General features: G+C 45.0%; 1 protein-coding gene and 1 pseudogene across 6 annotated transcripts in view; one reads left to right on the top strand and one right to left on the bottom strand.

The window, feature by feature from the left end:
- PPEF1 (protein phosphatase with EF-hand domain 1) overlaps positions 1–17813 on the bottom strand; it is a 140664-nt gene that overhangs the window by 9399 nt on the left and 113452 nt on the right. For all 6 annotated transcript variants that reach the window (XM_008272402.5, XM_070067279.2, XM_051826965.3 and 3 more), the window contains 2 exons: positions 8288–8473; positions 6642–6784 (listed from right to left, as the gene is read on the bottom strand). In XM_008272402.5, the coding sequence (XP_008270624.1) occupies positions 6642–6784; positions 8288–8473 (329 nt within the window). The remainder of the gene's footprint in view (positions 1–6641; positions 6785–8287; positions 8474–17813) is intronic.
- Positions 4804–4926, top strand: LOC127485082 (U2 spliceosomal RNA; annotated as a pseudogene).

Below are 17813 nucleotides of genomic sequence, written 5' to 3'. Positions count from 1 at the left end.
GAAAGCAGTAGAAAATGGCCCAAGTCCTTGGGCCTCTGCACCCATGTGGCACCCGTGGCTCCTGGCTTCAGCGCAGCTCCGGCCGTTGCAGCCATCTGGGGAGTGAACCAGCAGATGGAAGACCTCTCTCTCTGTCTCTACCTCTTTCAAATAAATAAAATAAATATTTAAAAAAATAGTTATTATCCTGTATTGTTTGTGGAATAATGAAAAGACAAAAACTGAGATGGTGAGTACAGACACAATTTTTAAAAAAGATTTACTTATTAATTTTTAAATTTATTTATTTGAAAGTCAGAGTTACAGAGAGGAAGAGGCAGAGAGAGAGAGAGGTCTTCTATCCACTGGTTCACTCCCCAGATAGCCACAATGGCCAGAGCTGCACTGATCCAAAGCCAAGAGCTTCTTCCAGGTATCCCACACGGGTGCAGTCTCATCTTTTACTGCTTTCCCAGGCCATAGCAGAGAGCTGGATCAGAAGTGGAGCAGCCGGGTCTTGAACCAGAGCCCATATGAGAGGCCGGCACTGCAGGCAGTGGCTTTGCCTGCTATGCCACAGCACCAGCCCCTGAAACACAATTTTTTAAAGTGCTTTCTATCTGTTGTCAGTTAAATCTACAGATGCATAACCTGTGGATATGGAGGGCTAATCATATATCATATATATTATATATCATATATATGATATATATGTGTGTACATATGTGTATATATATGTATATATGTGTGTGTACATGTATATACATGAATCAAAATGGCAGATGTAAATCCAACCATATCAACAATAACATGATATGCAAATAGATTAAAATAAGCAAATCACAAGGTAGAGATTGTGACATTGTGCAAATACAAAACAACTTCCAATTATGTTTTCTACAGGAAACACATTTTAGTTTCAAAGATACAAAGAGATACAAAAGGAAAGGACAAAAAAAAAAAAACCCAAACACCAGGCAAGTAACAAAAATGACAGCTAGAATGGCCACATTAATAGTAGACAAAATAGACTTCAGGAAAATTTAAGAAGACAGACAGACAGACAAGGGGTGAGGGATGTAAGCATTTGGTGCGGCAGTTAAGACACCACTTGGGATGCCAGCATCCCATACTGGAGTGCCTGGTTCGAGTGCCAGCTCTTCTGCTTCCGATTCTAGCGCACCCTGGGGGGCAGCAGATGATGGCTCAGGTACTTGGGTCCCTACCACCCGTGTGGAGACGCAGATTCAGCTCCTGGCTTTGGCCTGGCCCAGATTCCCTCCTCCCTTTCTTTCTGCCTTTCAGATAAAATGAAAAAAACTTTCAAGATCTCAAAATAACAACATAATCTACTTTGAAACTGGACGAAGAGTAGACTAAACCCAATGTAAGCAGAAGGAAGAAAATAATAAAACAGAAAGAAATGAAAACACAATAGAAAAACAATACAGAAAAATCAACAAAACCAAAAATTGGTTCTTTGAAAGGATAAAAAAATTGACAAAGCTTTAGACAGGCCAAAAAAAAAAAAAAAGAGAGAGCGAGCAAGCGAGAGATGACTCAATGTCTAACACCCAATGTCTAAAATCAGGAATGAAAGAGGGGACATCACTGCTGTCCAGTAATGTAAGGAAGACTATAAGGGAATATTATGAATGATTGTACACTAACAAATTAGGTAATCCATATGAGATGGACAAATTCCCAGATAAACACAAATGACCATGATTTATTTAAGAAAAAATAGAAAAACTGAGCATGCCTGTAACAAGTAAAAAGATTGAATAGGTAATCAAGCAACCCACAAAGCAAAGCCTAAGGCTAGATGGCTTCACTGGGGAATTCTATTAAACATTTAATTCTTCTAAGAAATAAAAGAGGTGGGTGTCGCTCCCCCTCTTCGTGGAGGAACGACACAGGACCCTGCGCTGTTCTTTCGTCTGCTCGGCCCTCCCCAGGTTTGCTGCTGGTTCTTCCCGGGTTGGCTACCGTCCCTTCCACCTCCGTGGAAGGGCGGTTCCCCCTAGCCACTTTCCCCACTTCCGCGGGGGAGCGGCACACCACCGGCCGGCTCTCTCGGGGGCTGCACAGGTGTTCCTTCAGATAGATGTTCCCGGTGCATGTTGTCTCTCTCCTCCTTTATAGTCCTCTTCCACCAATCCCAACTCTGCTACCCACACGCCGAGTACGCTGCTCTCCTCCAATCAGGAGCAGGTCCCACAGTTTATTGGTTGAACTGGAGGCAGCTGTGTAGAAGCTGTTTCCTCCTCTCCCAGCACCATATTGTGGGAGAGCAGATGCATAGAATAAGTCTTAATTCCAGTAACTTAGTCTAGTCTGAGTTGCTCCCAGTTGCTCCCCACAGGTGGGAATACTGATGAGAAGCCAGTTTTACCCTGATGCTAAAATCAGACAAAGATCACAAGAAAACTCAGACCTATATCTCTTACAAATATATGAATTTAATTATGAATAAAGTTGTAAAATCCTCAATAAATTATAACACTGTATCGAAGAACATATTAAAAGCATTACACACCATCAGCAACAGGATTTATTCTAGGAATGCACATTTTAGGTAATATCTGAAATCAATCAGGGTTTCTGAATAAAAGACAAAAACCACATGATCATCCCAATAGATGCATTAAAAGGTATTTATCAAAATTCGTCCCTCTCATGATAAAAACTTTCTACAAATTAAGCATAGAAAGGAATTTCCTCAACCTAATAAAGGTTATCAACCAAAAAAAAAAAAAAAAACCCCACACAGCTAACCCCACACTTAATAGTCCAAGACTGAATGCATTCCCCTCAAGATCAGGAACAAGACAAGGATATCTGCTTCCGCCAGTTTTATTCAACGTTGTACTGCAAGTTCTAGCCATGGCAATTAGGCACGGGAAAGAAAGAAATGCATGCAGATTAGAAAAGAAGTGAAACCATTTCCAGGGAATAGGATCTCTCTCTCTGTCTCTCTCTCTCTCTCTCTCTCTCTCTCTCTCTCTCCTCTCTGTTTCTGTTATTCTGCCTTTCAAATAAATAAATATTTTTAAAAAGCACAAAGTTCAGTTCACATTTTCCAGTTTTAAAACTTACTGAAAGTTGAGTATCCCTTATGTAAAATGTTTGGGATCAAAAGGGTTTCAGATTTCAAAGCTGCTCAGATTTTAGAATATTTGTATAGATTTTGCTGGCATGGAAAGTGTTCTGGATTTCAGGTTTTCAGATTAGGAATGCTCAACTCATATAAAGCTACAGTAATCAGGATACTGTAGTTCCTACCTTAGGATAGACATATAGATCTATAGAGCACCATTTAAAATCCAGAAATAAACCCTTACATTTATGGTCAGTTGATGTGTGACCAAAGTGTCAAGATGGGTAAATAGGAAAAGGATACTCTTTTCAACTATGTTATTAGGACAACTGGCTATCCACATGTAAGATAATAAAGCTGGACCCCTACCTCACACTATACACAAAAATTAACTCAAAATGGGTCAGAGCTAAATATAAGAACTAAACCTATCAAACTCTTAGGAAAAAAGGGAGTAATAAATCCTTATGACTTTGGGTTAGGCAATAGCTTTTTTATTATTATTATTATTTGACAGAGTTAGACAGTGAGAGAGAGAGACAGAGAGAAAGGTCTTCCTTCCGTTGGTTCACCCCCCAAATGGCCGCTATGGCCGGAGCTACACTAATCCGAAGCCAGGAGCCAGGTGCTTCCTCCTGGTCTCCCATGCGGGTGCAGGGGCCCAAGCACTTGTGCCATCCTCCACTGCACTCCCGGGCCATAGCAGAGAGCTGGACTGGAAGAGGAGCAACCGGGACTAGAACCCGGCGCCCATATGGGATGCCGGCGCCGCAGGCGGAGGATTGACCAACTGAGCCATGACACCGGCCCTGGCAATAACTTTTTAGATAAAACACTGAAAGGACAAGCAACAAGTTGGAATTCATCAAAATGAATATTTTTTTTGTGCTACAAATAACACCATCAGGAAAGTTAAAAGACTCCCGAAGAATGGGAGCAAATATTTGCAAATTATATATCTAATAGGTGACATGTACTTAGACTACACAAAGAACTCTTATAAGAAAAGAGTAATAACATGTAAAAAGAATGTAAAATACACATCTCTCCAAAGGAGATATATCAATGTTTTAATAAGCACATACGAAGATGTTCAGCATCATGTATCACTAAGGAAGTGTAAATCAAGATCCAGTGTGACTCTACCTCACACCCACTAAGCTGACTGTACTCAAAACGACAGACAGTAACAAAGGTCGTCAGGAATGCAGGGAAACTGGAATCCTCACAAACTGATGGCAGGAATGGAAATCTGTGCAATCTCTTAGAGAAACAGTTTAAAAGTTCCTCAAAATGTTACACATAGAGTTACTATAAAACCTAGCGATTCAAGTATATACCCAAGAGAAATAAAAACATACCTATGGGCCGGTGCCGCGGCTCACTAGGCTAATCCTCCGCCTTGTGGCGCCGGCACACCGGGTTCTAGTCCCAGTTGGGGTGCCAGATTCTGTCCTGGTTGCCCCTCTTCCAGGCCAGCCCTCTGCTGTGGCCAGGGAGTGCAGTGGAGGATGGCCCAGGTGCTTGGGCCCTGCACCCCATGGGAGACCAGGAGAAGTACCTGGCTCCTGCCATCGGATCAGCGCGGTGCGCTGGCCACAGCGCGCCAGCCGTGGCGGCCATTGGAGGGTGAACCAACGGGAAAAGGAAGACCTTCCTCTCTGTCTCTCTCTCTCACTGTCTACTCTGCCTGTCAAAAAAAAAAAAAAAACATACCTATGCACATTGCTTCTCGGCCTTTTGACTAAGATCAAGTGTAATATCTGTTCTTATCAGTTTAAAAAATATACATATACATAAAAAGTGGTCCATGAATGTTCGTAACAGCATTATTCGTAACAGCCTCCAACCGGAAACAATCCAAATGTCTATCAGCTGATGAATTATCAACGAAATGTGATCCACTCAGGAAATGTGATATTATTTGGCCATAGTAAATGAAGGGCTGACACACGTGACAACATGTCAGAATGAACCTCAAAACCATTGTGTTGAGAGAAAGAAATCAGCCACAAAAGACCACAAACTGAGTGGTCCTAATTATAAGTAATGTTCAGAATAAACAAATCCATAGAGAGAAGATAGATTAGTAGTTGCCTGGAGCTTTGATGGGAGGAGGTGACTGGCAAGTGACCCCTAATGGGCATGAGTTTTCTCACTGAGTAGTACAAGTGTTTAATAATTACATAAAGGTGGTGGTGGGGGGCATTCTGGAGTGCCTGGGGTTGAGTCCCGCCTCTGCTTCCTATCCAGCTTCCTGATGATGAGCACCCTCGGAAGCAGCAGGAGATGGCTCAAGTGCTTGGGGTCCTGCTACCCACATGGACGACCTAGATGGAGTTCCTAGCCCCTGGCTTTGATCTGGCTCAGACCCAGCTGTTGTTGACATTTGGGGAGTGAACCAGTGGATGGTAGATTCTCCTCCTCTCTCCCTCTCTCTCTTTCTCCCTCTCTCTTTCTCTCTCCCCTACCATCCTCCATCACTCTTCCTTTCAAATAAATAACACTTTAAAAATTACATACAGGTGATGGCTGTACAACTCTAAATCCACTAAATATCATTGAATTACATACTTTAAGTGGGTCAACTTTATATACCACTTGCTGTATACTTGCATTTCCTTGATGATTAGTGATACTGGACATCTTTTCATACATAGTGACCATTTGAATGGCTTCTTTGGAAAAAATATCTATTCAGGCCCTTTGCCCATTTGGTAAATTGGCATATTTGCCTTTTTTGCTATTGAGTAGCTGTATGAGTTCCTTACATATGGTGCGCGTGTCCTCCTCACACTGAGATGTGTGTGTGATGAAGGGGTTTTTGCCTATTGTGATTGTGTATTGTGATACAGAAAGCTGTGCCCAGAACAGTGTTTGACACATAGTAGGTGCTCAAAATAAGTGAAGTATTCCTTCAATAAATGAATAACTGCTTGTCTATTTTCTACAGGGCAAGAAGAAAAAGGTGGAAGGGGCTGTTAGCTTTAGTTGCCTATGGAAAAAGGATTATTGAGAAGTAAGGGGAGAAAAGATTATTAACATTTTCTTTTGATGAGACTTTCTGTTTTTTTCCTGTTGTTAACTATAAACACATTAGTTTTATTGTAAAAAAAAATAAAGAAAAGAAAGATAATGTTAAAAGGAGAAAGGGGGTACACACTCTGAGCACCATCACTGCCATCACATGAAGAGAGCCACCTGCTATTTCAGTCACATACACTTCGTGGGAGAGGAGAGAGGGGGAGCGACCAGACAGGGTCGTTGGGGGGGCCCAGACGGCTATAGGGAGGACTGAGTAGGTGGGAGCCCTCCGTTTCTCTACATTCAGTCATGTTCATGAGTGCACACTGCTTTGTCCATTAAAGATGTGTGAACTGCAAATTGCTCCTCCTCTGGTTTTCAAATTCAGGTTTATTCACCACTTGGTGTCTGGAATTATTGCATTTTATTTATATGAATGAGTAACCCCAAAGTGGCTATTTCCACTCACGTGACTGCTCCTCGCCACTTGGGACTAAGTCATGAATCCCCATGCCCAGTCTTCTCAGCGGATACACACCTTTGGTGAAGAGGCTTCGAGTATGTTGCCTTAGTTACTTGGTACTGGAAAAATCGAAGGCTGGTACCAAAACTCAGTCTGATGTAAGCGCCTCGGTTGCTGCCTTCTTCATAATAGTTAGAAGCAGAAAATACAGTGATGACCTGGTTAAAGAAAAAGAAGCTCATGTTCACGTAACAATAGTTCTCCAGAGGCCATTCAATAATGTCAGGAATACTGGGATTCTTAAAATACAAAAGCTTATAAAGCTCATAGTCTCTGCGGTTATGCAAGCTTGATGTGATTGCCTGTGTTTCCCCTGGAGGAAAACGAGGCTTTTCACTCAGTGCTCCAGGAGTACCAGCTCCTAGCCACTTGCCCTCTAGCCCCTGTGTATGGCCCCGACATCCTGTGAGCAATTTTAGTGCAGGATCTTGGAATCCCTTTTTAATGTTTGGTTTTGCAAATGTGATTTTCCAGGGACATAAACCCCTCATTTTCTTGCCTTGTAACATTTCTTGCATTCAAAGTAAAACTTGTCTAGGACCTCCCCTTTTTCTTTCTCTTTCAGCTAAGGATTCAGAGGGTTCAGGGCCTCTCAAAACCAGCATTTGAAGGGCAGAGAAATAGTGGCTGGAATAGGAGATCATGAAGAGCAAAGCAGCAGTGTTGCAGATGTAATGGAATACGGGAGGACAATACTTGTCAGTGACAGGAAACTTGACTTGTGCCTAGTTCTGTTCTAAGGAGCATGTCAGTTCCGGCAAGCTACTGCTACTTTCCATTTTCTTATTCCTAAGAAACCCTAAATATCACACACCTTACCCATCTTGCAACGTTAATATGAGCTTAAAATGAATCAACAGAGTTAAGAAAAGAGAAGTGTTGGGCCCAGAAATGTTCCAGATTTCAGTTTTAGGAATTTGGAATATTTGCATCGCCTCTACCAATGCCGCATCCCTTATCAAAAAATCCCAAATCTGAACTGCTCTAAAACTTGCAACTTTTTGAGCACCATGTTGGAGCTCAAAATATTTTGGATTTCAGATTTTTCGGATTAGGGATGCTAAATCTGTGTTCATTCACTAAAGAAGAGGGGGCTTCCCAGGACAATTTGGGACAGGAGCCTAGTTCCTCAGTCTTCACCTCTTCTAGCCTTATCACTCAGCCTAAAGGAACGCAACACACTGGGTTTTAGTGCCTGCGGCTAACCGGGCCGCAGCAAGCAGCTCGCTGGAGATCAGCCCGCCGTGGGCTTCGTGATTTCTGCCCTGCACAGGCAGCACGCGGAGAGTGGAGGAGAGCACCCGGGGCTCACCGCGGCCCTTCCTGCGCTCTGTGAGGAAAACTCCATCCTTGGCTTCACTGTCTGGGAGTCACCTGACAATTAGTAAAGAATAGAGACTTGCTGGGAGTGTTTGGTGTCACGCGTCCCAGTTCCTGTTTTTGGGATTAGGGAAGCTCAGGAAAAAATACAGCAAGTATCTTAGGGTGAGGGGACAGAGAGGCCCCCTCCAAACAACCTACGTGAACCCTACAGGCTGGTTGCCATTTGATCGTGGCGAAGACGGCATTTCCTGGACTTGCAGGTGAGAGGCGCGCGGCGACACGCAGCTCCTGCGTCGGGAAGGACGTCTGCGCACACAGCACGCACCAGGTTAGCGTACCTTTCCGTCATGGCAGATTTCATACCCTTCGGGTTTGCATTCATGAGACCTGATGAGCAGCTTCAACTGGTATTTACTGAGAACCTTAGACGTCACGTCTGGACCAAAATAGCAGCCCCCACCGCGACTTGTGTTTGGATAGCAGCCTTTTCTGCCTCTGGGATCGCTCCACAGAATATCAGTAACCTTGGAACAACAAAGCAAATCAGGTGACTACTCAGAAGTGACAGTCGAGTTTTCTAGATTCCAACTTATTTGCTGGAAATATCAATCCAAGGTCTACCAAAGGCTACTTTTCATCTTCTCATTCCTTCTTCAAAATTGTTTCATACTCATATTACCCAGAAATCCTTTCCATAATGGCAATACCCATAGCCACCATAATCTCTTTCTGCTCATCACCAATAACCAATATAACAATAACAATAACCAAAGTAGCAATACTGATTAATTAACTAATTATGAGAAATCAGCCTGCACCTTTCTGGGGAGGCCTTTTTTTAAATTTATTTATTTATTATTTTTATTTTTTTGACAGGCAGAGTGGACAGTGAGAGAGACAGAGAGAAAGGTCTTCCTTTACTGTTGGTTCACCCTCCTGCGGCAGGCACACCGCGCTGATCCGAAGCCAGGAGCCAGTTGCTTCTTCTGGTCTCCCACGCAGGTGCAGGGCCCAAGCACTTGGGCCATCCTCCACTGCACTCCTGGGCCACAGCAGAGAGCTGGCCTGGAAGAGGGGCAAGCAGGACAGAATCCGGCGCTCCAACCGGGACTAGAACCCGGTGTGCCAGCACCGCAGGCAGAGGATTAGCCTATTGATCCACGGCGCCAGCCTTTTGGGAAGGTCTTTAAAAATCCCATCACAGGCCGGCGCTGTGGCTCAATAGGCTAATCCTCCGCCTTGCAGCGCTGGCACACCAGGTTCTAGTCCCGGTCGGGGCGCCGGATTCTGTCCCAGTTGCCCCTCTTCCAGGCCAGCTCTCTGCTGTGGCCCGGGTGTGCAGTGGAGGATGGCCCAAGTCCTTGGGCCCTGCACCCCATGGGAGACCAGGATAAGTACCTGGCTCCTGCCACTGGATCAGCGCGGTGCGCTGGCCGCAGCGCGCCAGCCGTGGCGGCCATTGGAGGGTGAACCAACGGCAAAGGAAGACCTTTCTCTCTGTCTCTCTCTCTCACTGTCCACTCTGCCTGTCAAAAAAAAAAAAATCCCATCACAATAGATGAATCTATAATGATTTGGGGGCTTGTTTTGGTTTTTTTGTTTGTTTTTAAAAGACTTATTTATTTATTTATTTGAAAGTCAGAGTTACAGAGAGAGGGAGAGGTAGAGAAAGATCTTCCATCTGCTGGTTCACTCTCCAAATGGCCACAACAGACAGAGCTGGGCCAGTCCGAAGCCAGGAGCTTCTTCTGGGTCTCCCCTGTGGTTGCAGGGGCCCAAGGACTTGGGCCATCTTCTACTGCTTTCCCAGGCCATAGCAGAGAGCTGGATCGGAAGTGGAGCAGCCGGGACTCGAACCGACACCCATATGGGATGCTGGCGCTTCAGGTGGTGGCTTTACCCACTACGTCACCGGGCCAGCCCCTGCTCTTTCTTAAAAGATCTACACTGTCATGTTCTGAGGAGAAAGTGGTTCCTCACAATGAATACGCAGTAGTTGTTCCTGGTATGTTCAGAGAGAGAAGGTAGGTCTCCCTGCTGGAGCTGTGGCCCGGGTTTTGGTCCTGCTGAGCGTGTGGCCTAGGGAAGCCCTTGCTCTGTCCCATTACACATCTAGAAAACTGATCATCCACGAATGTCTCCCATAGCATCCCCTTCGCCCTTTGCCCCTGATAAGCACATTCTCAGTTTAGCACACACAAGTGCTTTCATTAGAACAACATTTCCTTTGGGGGCCAGAAGAGGCAAATTCAGGTGATATAATGCCCAGGCCTGAAGACTCAAGTTCCCAAGAATATTTTTCATAGAAAATCAGAGACTCCCTTTCCGGGGGTCCGATGGGTGGACAACGTTTATTTAGACTTCTGAAAGAGCATACAGAGCATCGGGGAAAACGATCTTCAGCATGAAAGCTGGCAACCTGGAGAAGACTCTCAGGGGTCTCACTACGACATCTTTACAATCAGGCATTTGGGCCTGACCTGCAAAGCACCTGCAAGTTCTGCCAGCCTCCTATCCTAAGAGTCTGTGTTTTCCACATCTTTCTTTTGAGGGCAGAAAAAGGCATGCATTTGAAGTTGTGCACCTATTCCAGTGGCTCGCAATCAGGTCTGGAGAAGACGGGCAGAAATGGTCACTCTGCTAACCCTGGCTTTACATCCATTTATAGATTTGGTATTCAAGAGGGCCAGAAATGAGAGAGGGAAAAGACAGTGAGGTGGAGAGGAAAACAGAGCTGCAAGAGAACGACCCTGGAATGCTAGTGCCAGGCCAGAACTAGTTACACCTGCGCCAGGCACACCTCAGACACTTGCAGATATTCTGATGCTCGATTCAGATGAGAAAGAAGAGTCAGCCCAAGTCTCCTTTCTCCCCACTGTGTTCCAGCACTGGCACAACCCACCTCACAAATAAATGTGATGGAACGCCTTTCCGTGGCTGGCATTTATGGCAACAATTACACTTGCACTTTAAGCTGAGTCATATCTGGCTCTTCTACCCTGAATGGTCATGACCTGACCTGTAGTGTGTAACAAAGGAGGAAACATCGAATGCGAGGAGTTGTGTTTTATTCAGAGCAGATTAAGTTTTCCATTCCTACATGAGCTGCAAATCATTTACAGCCAAAATTACCCCCTGGAAAACCTCCAAAATTATCCTAGAAGTACAGTTTACATGGTTTTATGTATATAACTCTACGTAGTAATATGCATATGTGAATATATTATATAGGTGATAATGGACAGTATGTGATAAAGAATATACAGGAAAATTAAAATGTTATAGTATTTTTCTCCTCTTTTGCTTTATGCAAAGTTGAAATATACATAAATTCAAAGCACCCATGGTGGGACTTGGTTGAACTGGAACAAGCACTGGCCAATGAGTTAGCTCTTCAAGCAATTATCTGTCACCTTCGGCAAATCACCTGGCCTATTCAGGCCTTAGTCCTCGTCAACAAAATGAGAGACATATATTTAACACTCATTTTTCTTTGATGCAAAGTCATAAGGGGTAACAGTTTTTAAGAAATGAGTTTTTCCTTGCAAATCCATTCCAGGAGTTCTGCATTTTGTTCTGTGTAGAAATCATTCACTTGACTGGGTTTGCCTAGATTGTTATCATAACAGAGATTGAATCCTGGAGCTCACAGAAAAAAGAAATCTATAAAGGGCCCTTTGTTGGTGAAACCAATTGCTTAGTAGAAAGTACCTCTTTCCTCTCCAGAACACACTACCCTCTGAAATGCAGGAGCCTTTGGGTGGTAATTGCGTGAAAGATGAATTATTTACCACATTCTTTCCTGAAATGTTTTGAACCAGCAAACGGGACCATTATACTGAATTGCAGCTTTTATATGACCTGGTCAACAAAAATCTACTTGTGTCTTAGCTTTTAAGTTTCCTCAATCGAAAACAAATCCTTAAAGAAGTGGCTTGGGCTGTCCACAGCTCTAGGTAATCCAGTTTCCCAAAGTATGTTCTGGGAGAGACTTAACTGCCCTGAGAGGTGTAGGTAAGTGCTCCCCTTCCAAGTGGCCATTCGCCAGTGTTGTCCCTTCGTCACCTGTCCTCCTTCCAGTGTTGTAGAGCATGCCACTTGACAAAGCTACGCCCAGGCCACACCCTCCGGCTAGGTACCTCGATTTCTTTAGCTGCCTCCTCCTGCTCCTTGTCCACCCTAGACTTACTGAGTGAGGAGGACTAAAGTGACTCATGTCCTTCCTGAGACCTCTGCCACTCTCCAGCCATCTATCTCTTCAGGAAAAAGCATGAGAATTTGCCCCAGCCTTGGGATCCAATCCTGCACCATCACGTGTTGACCAGTCAACAGATATCAAGCAAATCACTTCCCCCTCAGGAGCTGTCTCAATGGGGCTAACCCTATCTAAAATTGCAATTTTGTCAAGTCCAGTTTTCCTGTTCCCTCCAACCCTGTTCTTACTTTCATTTTTCCCATAGCACTTATCTCTTAACATATCATATCGTTTACTTATTGCTGTATTGTTTATTATCTAACTCCCCTTAAAATGTAAGCTTGCATGGTAATAGATGTTTGTTCACTGACATTTCCCAAAAACCCAGAACAATGCCTTATTCATAGTAGGTGGTCAGTAAACACCTGTTAAAGGAATGAATGAAGAGAAGGGAGTTGCTTAGGCTACAAGTAAAATTATTTTTGCAATCTCTGTGCCCTCCCTTTTTTTTTTTTTTTTTACAGGCAGAGTGGACAGTGAGAGAGAGAGAGAGACAGAGAGAAAGGTCTTCCTTTTTGCCATTGGTTCACTCTCCAATGGCCGCCGCGGCCAGCGCACCGCGCTGATCCGAAGCCAGGAGCCAGGTGCTTCTCCTGGTCTCCCATGGGGTGCAGGGCCCATGCACTTGGGTCATCCTCCACTGCACTCCCGGGCCACAGCAGAGAGCTGGCCTGGAAGAGGGGCAACCGGGACAGAATCCGGCGCCCCGACCAGGACTAGAACCGGTATGCCAACGTCGCAAGGCGGAGGATTAGTCTACTGAGCCGTGGCGCCGGCCGCCCTCCCTTTTCTTGTAAGTCTGTCCTAAGGCAGGCTATCATTCTTGTCTCATCTCTCTACAATGATTAACTGTGAGTAATATATATGTCATGTCTCGGTGAACCTAAAGCAAACCTTACACTATAGACTCTGCCAAGAAGCATGCACTTCCATGACTACAAGACAAAATGAAGAACATACAATCTTTGCTGTAACCACAGCCCGTAGATGTTAACAAAGTAATTGTGAACTCTTTTTATCTCAAAATTTCATTTCTATTTAACTTCGTACCATGAGCAAAGAAAAGAAAATTAGGGGTACGACTAAAATTATTACGATATGGGGCATGAGATTCTGGCCAATTTTACCTTGCATCAGCTCCAGTAACATATGTGCAGTCTGCGAGATGCCACATCTGTATAGTTGGGACAGGGGAAGTTCCACTACAGAATGATACCCCCAAGTTTCCTCCCTCCCTCTCAAGGCTCTAACTCATCTACGTATCTGGAGGCCATGAATTTCTTTTTGTGCAATTCCAAACTTTTTAAGCATTAACCTTTTTATTCACCATAGCCCTAGAAAAGCGAGTTCTAACTTTCAGTCTTTGGAATTTGAATGCCAAACTTTAAGGAGGCATCCTTTCCTATTTGCTACATGATGTTTCTTACGCTTCTTTTGTTCTGTTAAGATTTATTTACATATTTTGAAAGTCAGAGGGCGGAAGAGGGAGAGAGAGAGGCCTTCCATCCATTGGTTTACTCCCCAGACATATGCAATGGCCAGTGCTAGACCAGGCCAAAGCCCAGAGCAGAAGCTTCATCTGGGTCTCCCATGTGGGTGCAGGGGCCCAAATACTTGGGCCATCTTCTATTGCTTTCCTAGGCCATTAGCAGGGAGCTGGATTGGAAGTGGAGCCACCAGGACACGAACCAGCACCCCTATGGGATGCCAGTATTACAAGTGGCAGTTTTACCCACTATGCAACAATGCCAGCCCCTCTTATATTTACTTCAAAAGAAATTTTTTCGCTTATTTATTTGAGGGAGGGAGGGAGGGAGGGAAAGAGAAAGAGAAAGAGAAAGAGAAAGAGAAAGAGAAAGAGAAAGAGAAAGAGAGAAAGAATGAAAAAGAAAAAGAGAAAGAGAGAGAGAGAGAGAGAGAGAGAATCTTCTATCTGCTGGTTTACTCCCCAAATACTGTAACAGCAATAGCAAGGGCTGGGCCGGGCTGAAGCTAGAAGCCTAGAACTCCATCTGGGTCTCCCACATGGGTGCAGGGGCCCAAGCACTTGGGCCATGTTCTGCTGCTTTCCCAGGTGCATTAGCAGGGAGCTGGATCGGAAGCAGAGTAGTCAGGACCAGAACTGACACTGTGATATGAGATGTGGATGTCCCAAGTGGCAGTCCAACCCACTGCATCACAACACTACGAGCCCCTCCATTTCTTCCTTACCACCTCTTTCTCCCACCTCTCTCTTCATCCTCCTTGGTTAGAGAGTATTTTATATCAAACATCATGGTTTTGGAAACATCTTCAGCAATTAAGGTATAAGAGTACCAAATCAAGAGATTAACAATTAAAAGTGAGAACCGGAACAACCACTGGGCAGCTTGTTTTCCTAGCAGCAGTTGTTAGCCAGCGTTGTATGGATGTGTGTATATGTGTACTTATGAGTACACACGTGTATACAAATGCAGGTGTGTACTTGTATGTTTACTCTAAACAATAAAGCTACCTATTACAGCTACCATTCAACTCACGGGAAGAGCATGTTCATCATTGACCATTAGTTCATTTCAAATCATTTTATTTCCACTTTTTCAGAATATGGAACCTGAAGGCACATCTACAAAAGATCTTTCCCAGAGGTCATGGAATTCTTGTCTGAAAAGTTGAAAAACAGTATTCTGTAACATCCCTTCCTATAGTAAGAGAAATGGTATTGCCCAGCAGTTAAAAGTGGGCACTTTAGGGGCTGGAAGTGTGGCACAGTGGGTTAAGCTATCACTTGTAAAGCTGGCATCCCATAAGAATGTCAGCTCCAGTTCCTGGCAGCTCCACTTCCAATCCAGTTTCCTGCTAATGTTCCTAGGAAGACAGCTGAAGGTGACCCAAGTACCTGGGTCCTTGCCACCCACTGGGAGGCCAGGATGGAATTCTTGGCTCCTGGCTTCAGCCTGGCCCAGCTCTGGCTGTTGCAGCCATTTGGGGAGTGAACCAGCAGATGGAAGACCTCTCTCTCCATCTCAGTCTCTGTCTCTACCTATCACTTTGCCTTTCAAATAAATTAAAAATAATTTTTTGAAAATGTGAGAATTTTAGAGGCCAGCAAATTTTTGGATTCAAATCCAGACCTATCATTCAGCAAAGTATTCAACTTACGAGAGCTCCGGTGTCCTCTTTTGCGAAATGGGAGTGATGCCACCCATCTCCTCAGGTTAGTTTAAGGATTCGGAGAGAGAATATATATAGTTATTGTCCTTCAGAACTTGGCCCTGCTATATGGGGTACAAACTGACAGGAAAGCAGTTAAAATGTGGGATTGCAAATTTAGGAAAATGCCAAATTTCACTAAGGCAAATGAGCAAGGAGGCCCGGTAGTGATTCTTGTTGAATGGATGAATAAATAGGAGGACTAGTGACAGATCTGACTACATGCAGAAGCTGCTAGAGTCTCCAGCAAGGCAGCTCTGGGCTATGCGTGCTGTCACAAAGGTAAGTTCGTGTCTTCCTGCCTTTGATCTGTTTATAGAAATATTTGTTAACATTCTCAAAAATAAAAATATAACAGGAATGGCAATGTTAGGAGATTATTAAACCATCTCTCCAGTGAAATAACCATTTAACCTGTGAAAATTATTTTTTTAAAAAAAGTTAGAGGACAGAATTGTGGCACAGAGGGTTAAAAGCTACCGCCTCTGACACTGGCATCCCCTATGAGCACTGGTTTGAGTTCTAGCTGCTCTGCTTCCCATCTAGTTCCTGGCTAATGCACCTGGGAAAGCAGCAAAAGATGGCCTAAGTACTTGCATCCCTGCCACCCATGTGGGAGACCCAGATGAAGTTCTTGGCTCCTGGCTTCAGCCTGCCCAGCCTTGGCTATTGCAGCTATTTGGGGAATGAACCAGCAGATCGAAGCGCTCTTGCTCTCTCTCTCTCTCTCTTTCTCTTTCACAAACACACACACACACACATACTGCCTTTCAGACAAATAAATCTTTTTAAAAAATCAGTTAAAGTCTGTGGATGGCACAGTGGTTAGGATGCCACTTGGGACGCCTGCATCCCATATTGGAGTATCTGGTTCAAATCCTGCCTCTGCGTCTGATCTAGCTTCTTGCTAACGTGCACCCTGGGAGGCAGCGATGATGGCTCAAGTACCTGGGTCCCTTCCATTGAAGTGGGAGATCCAGATTGAGTCCCAGGCACCTGGCTTCAGCCTGGCCAACCTCTAGCTATTGCAGATATTTGGGGAGTAAGTCAGTAGATGGGAGATTTGTCTGTTTTGTATCTCTCTGGCTTTAAAAGAAATATATTTTTAAAATACTTAAAAGTTGTCTTGATGGTATACATCAGGTGGAGAAGCATTTATTTAAGAAATTCTTGGCCGGCGCCGCAGCTCACTAGGCTAATCCTCTGCCTGCGGCGCCGGCACACCGGGTTCTAGTCCCGGTCGGGGCGCCAAATTCCATCCCGGTTACCCCTCTTCCAGGCCAGCTCTCTGCTGTGGCCCGCGAAGGCAGTGGAGGATGGCCCGAGTATTTGGGCCCTGCACCCCATGGGAGACCAGGAGAAGCACCTGGTCCTGCCATCGGATCAGCACGGTGCGCAGGCTGCAGTGCGCCGGCTGCGGCGGCCATTGGAGGGTGAACCAACGGCAAAAGGAAGACCTTTCTCTTTGTCTCTCTCTCTCACTGTCCACTCTGCCTGTCAAAAAAAGAAATTCTACTGGGGCTGGAGCTGTGGCTTAGTAAGGTTAAGTCTCTGCCTGCAGCGCCAGCATTCCATATGGGCACTGATTTGTGGCCTGGCTGCTCCTTTTCCAATCCAGCTCTCTGCTATGGCCTGGGAAAGCAATAGAGGATGGTCCAAGTGCTTGGGCCCCTGCACCCACTTGGGAGACCCAAAAGAAGCTCCTGGTTTCTAGCTTCAGATCGCCCCAGGCATTGTGGCCATTTGGGGAGTGAATCAGTGGATGGAAGACCTCTTCCCCTCAATCTGCCTGTAACTCTGCCTCTGATATAGAAAAAATTGTAAAAAAGGAAATTCTATTAAATTTTGATAGAAACAGAGAGGGTCTGTGGCATTTGCGTCGTAGCCTACTCTAATCCCTATAGCTAAGCTAGTGTGCAGGAAGCGCCACCGGGGACAGCGGTGTTCTCAAGAAGACAGAGGCCCCTCTTCCTTAGCTCCTAGTAGAGGAGGTTTTGCTCCAGAAGGGGCAGGCAACCCATATTCCCCCCAGCTCTGTGTTACAAGATGCTAGATTCTAGGCAAGCATAGCACAGAGAACTTGGGTTCACTTCCCCTACTCATTGGGTGGAAACTGTGCCTGGGGAATGGCAGGCTGCAAATACTGGATCTCATGTGTCCCCACCCTTGCTCACTCCTAGGGAGGAGATACCATGCCAGGAGGAGCAAGCAGAGAAGCCCAGGGGCTAGCATCTTTGCCTACCGCTGCACTTGTAGAATAGCGCTGTCACTCTGAGAAGTGGGCTGTTCCAGCTCCAAGTTCAAGTGCAATGGCACGGAGGTTGGAATCAGGGGAAGGCAGGTCAAGAACACAGATCTTGGCCACTCTGCCTAAAGGTTCTGGCTTTATTGGCACAGAGCATGGGGATGTACCTGCC

Source organism: Oryctolagus cuniculus, chromosome X (assembly GCF_051225735.1).
Source record: "Oryctolagus cuniculus isolate XC-2025 breed Fujian yellow rabbit chromosome X, ASM5122573v1, whole genome shotgun sequence".
In the NCBI taxonomy this organism is placed as follows: domain Eukaryota; kingdom Metazoa; phylum Chordata; class Mammalia; order Lagomorpha; family Leporidae; genus Oryctolagus; species Oryctolagus cuniculus.
Note: the sequence above shows the minus strand (reverse complement) of the source record. Positions and strands in the feature narration are given on the sequence as shown.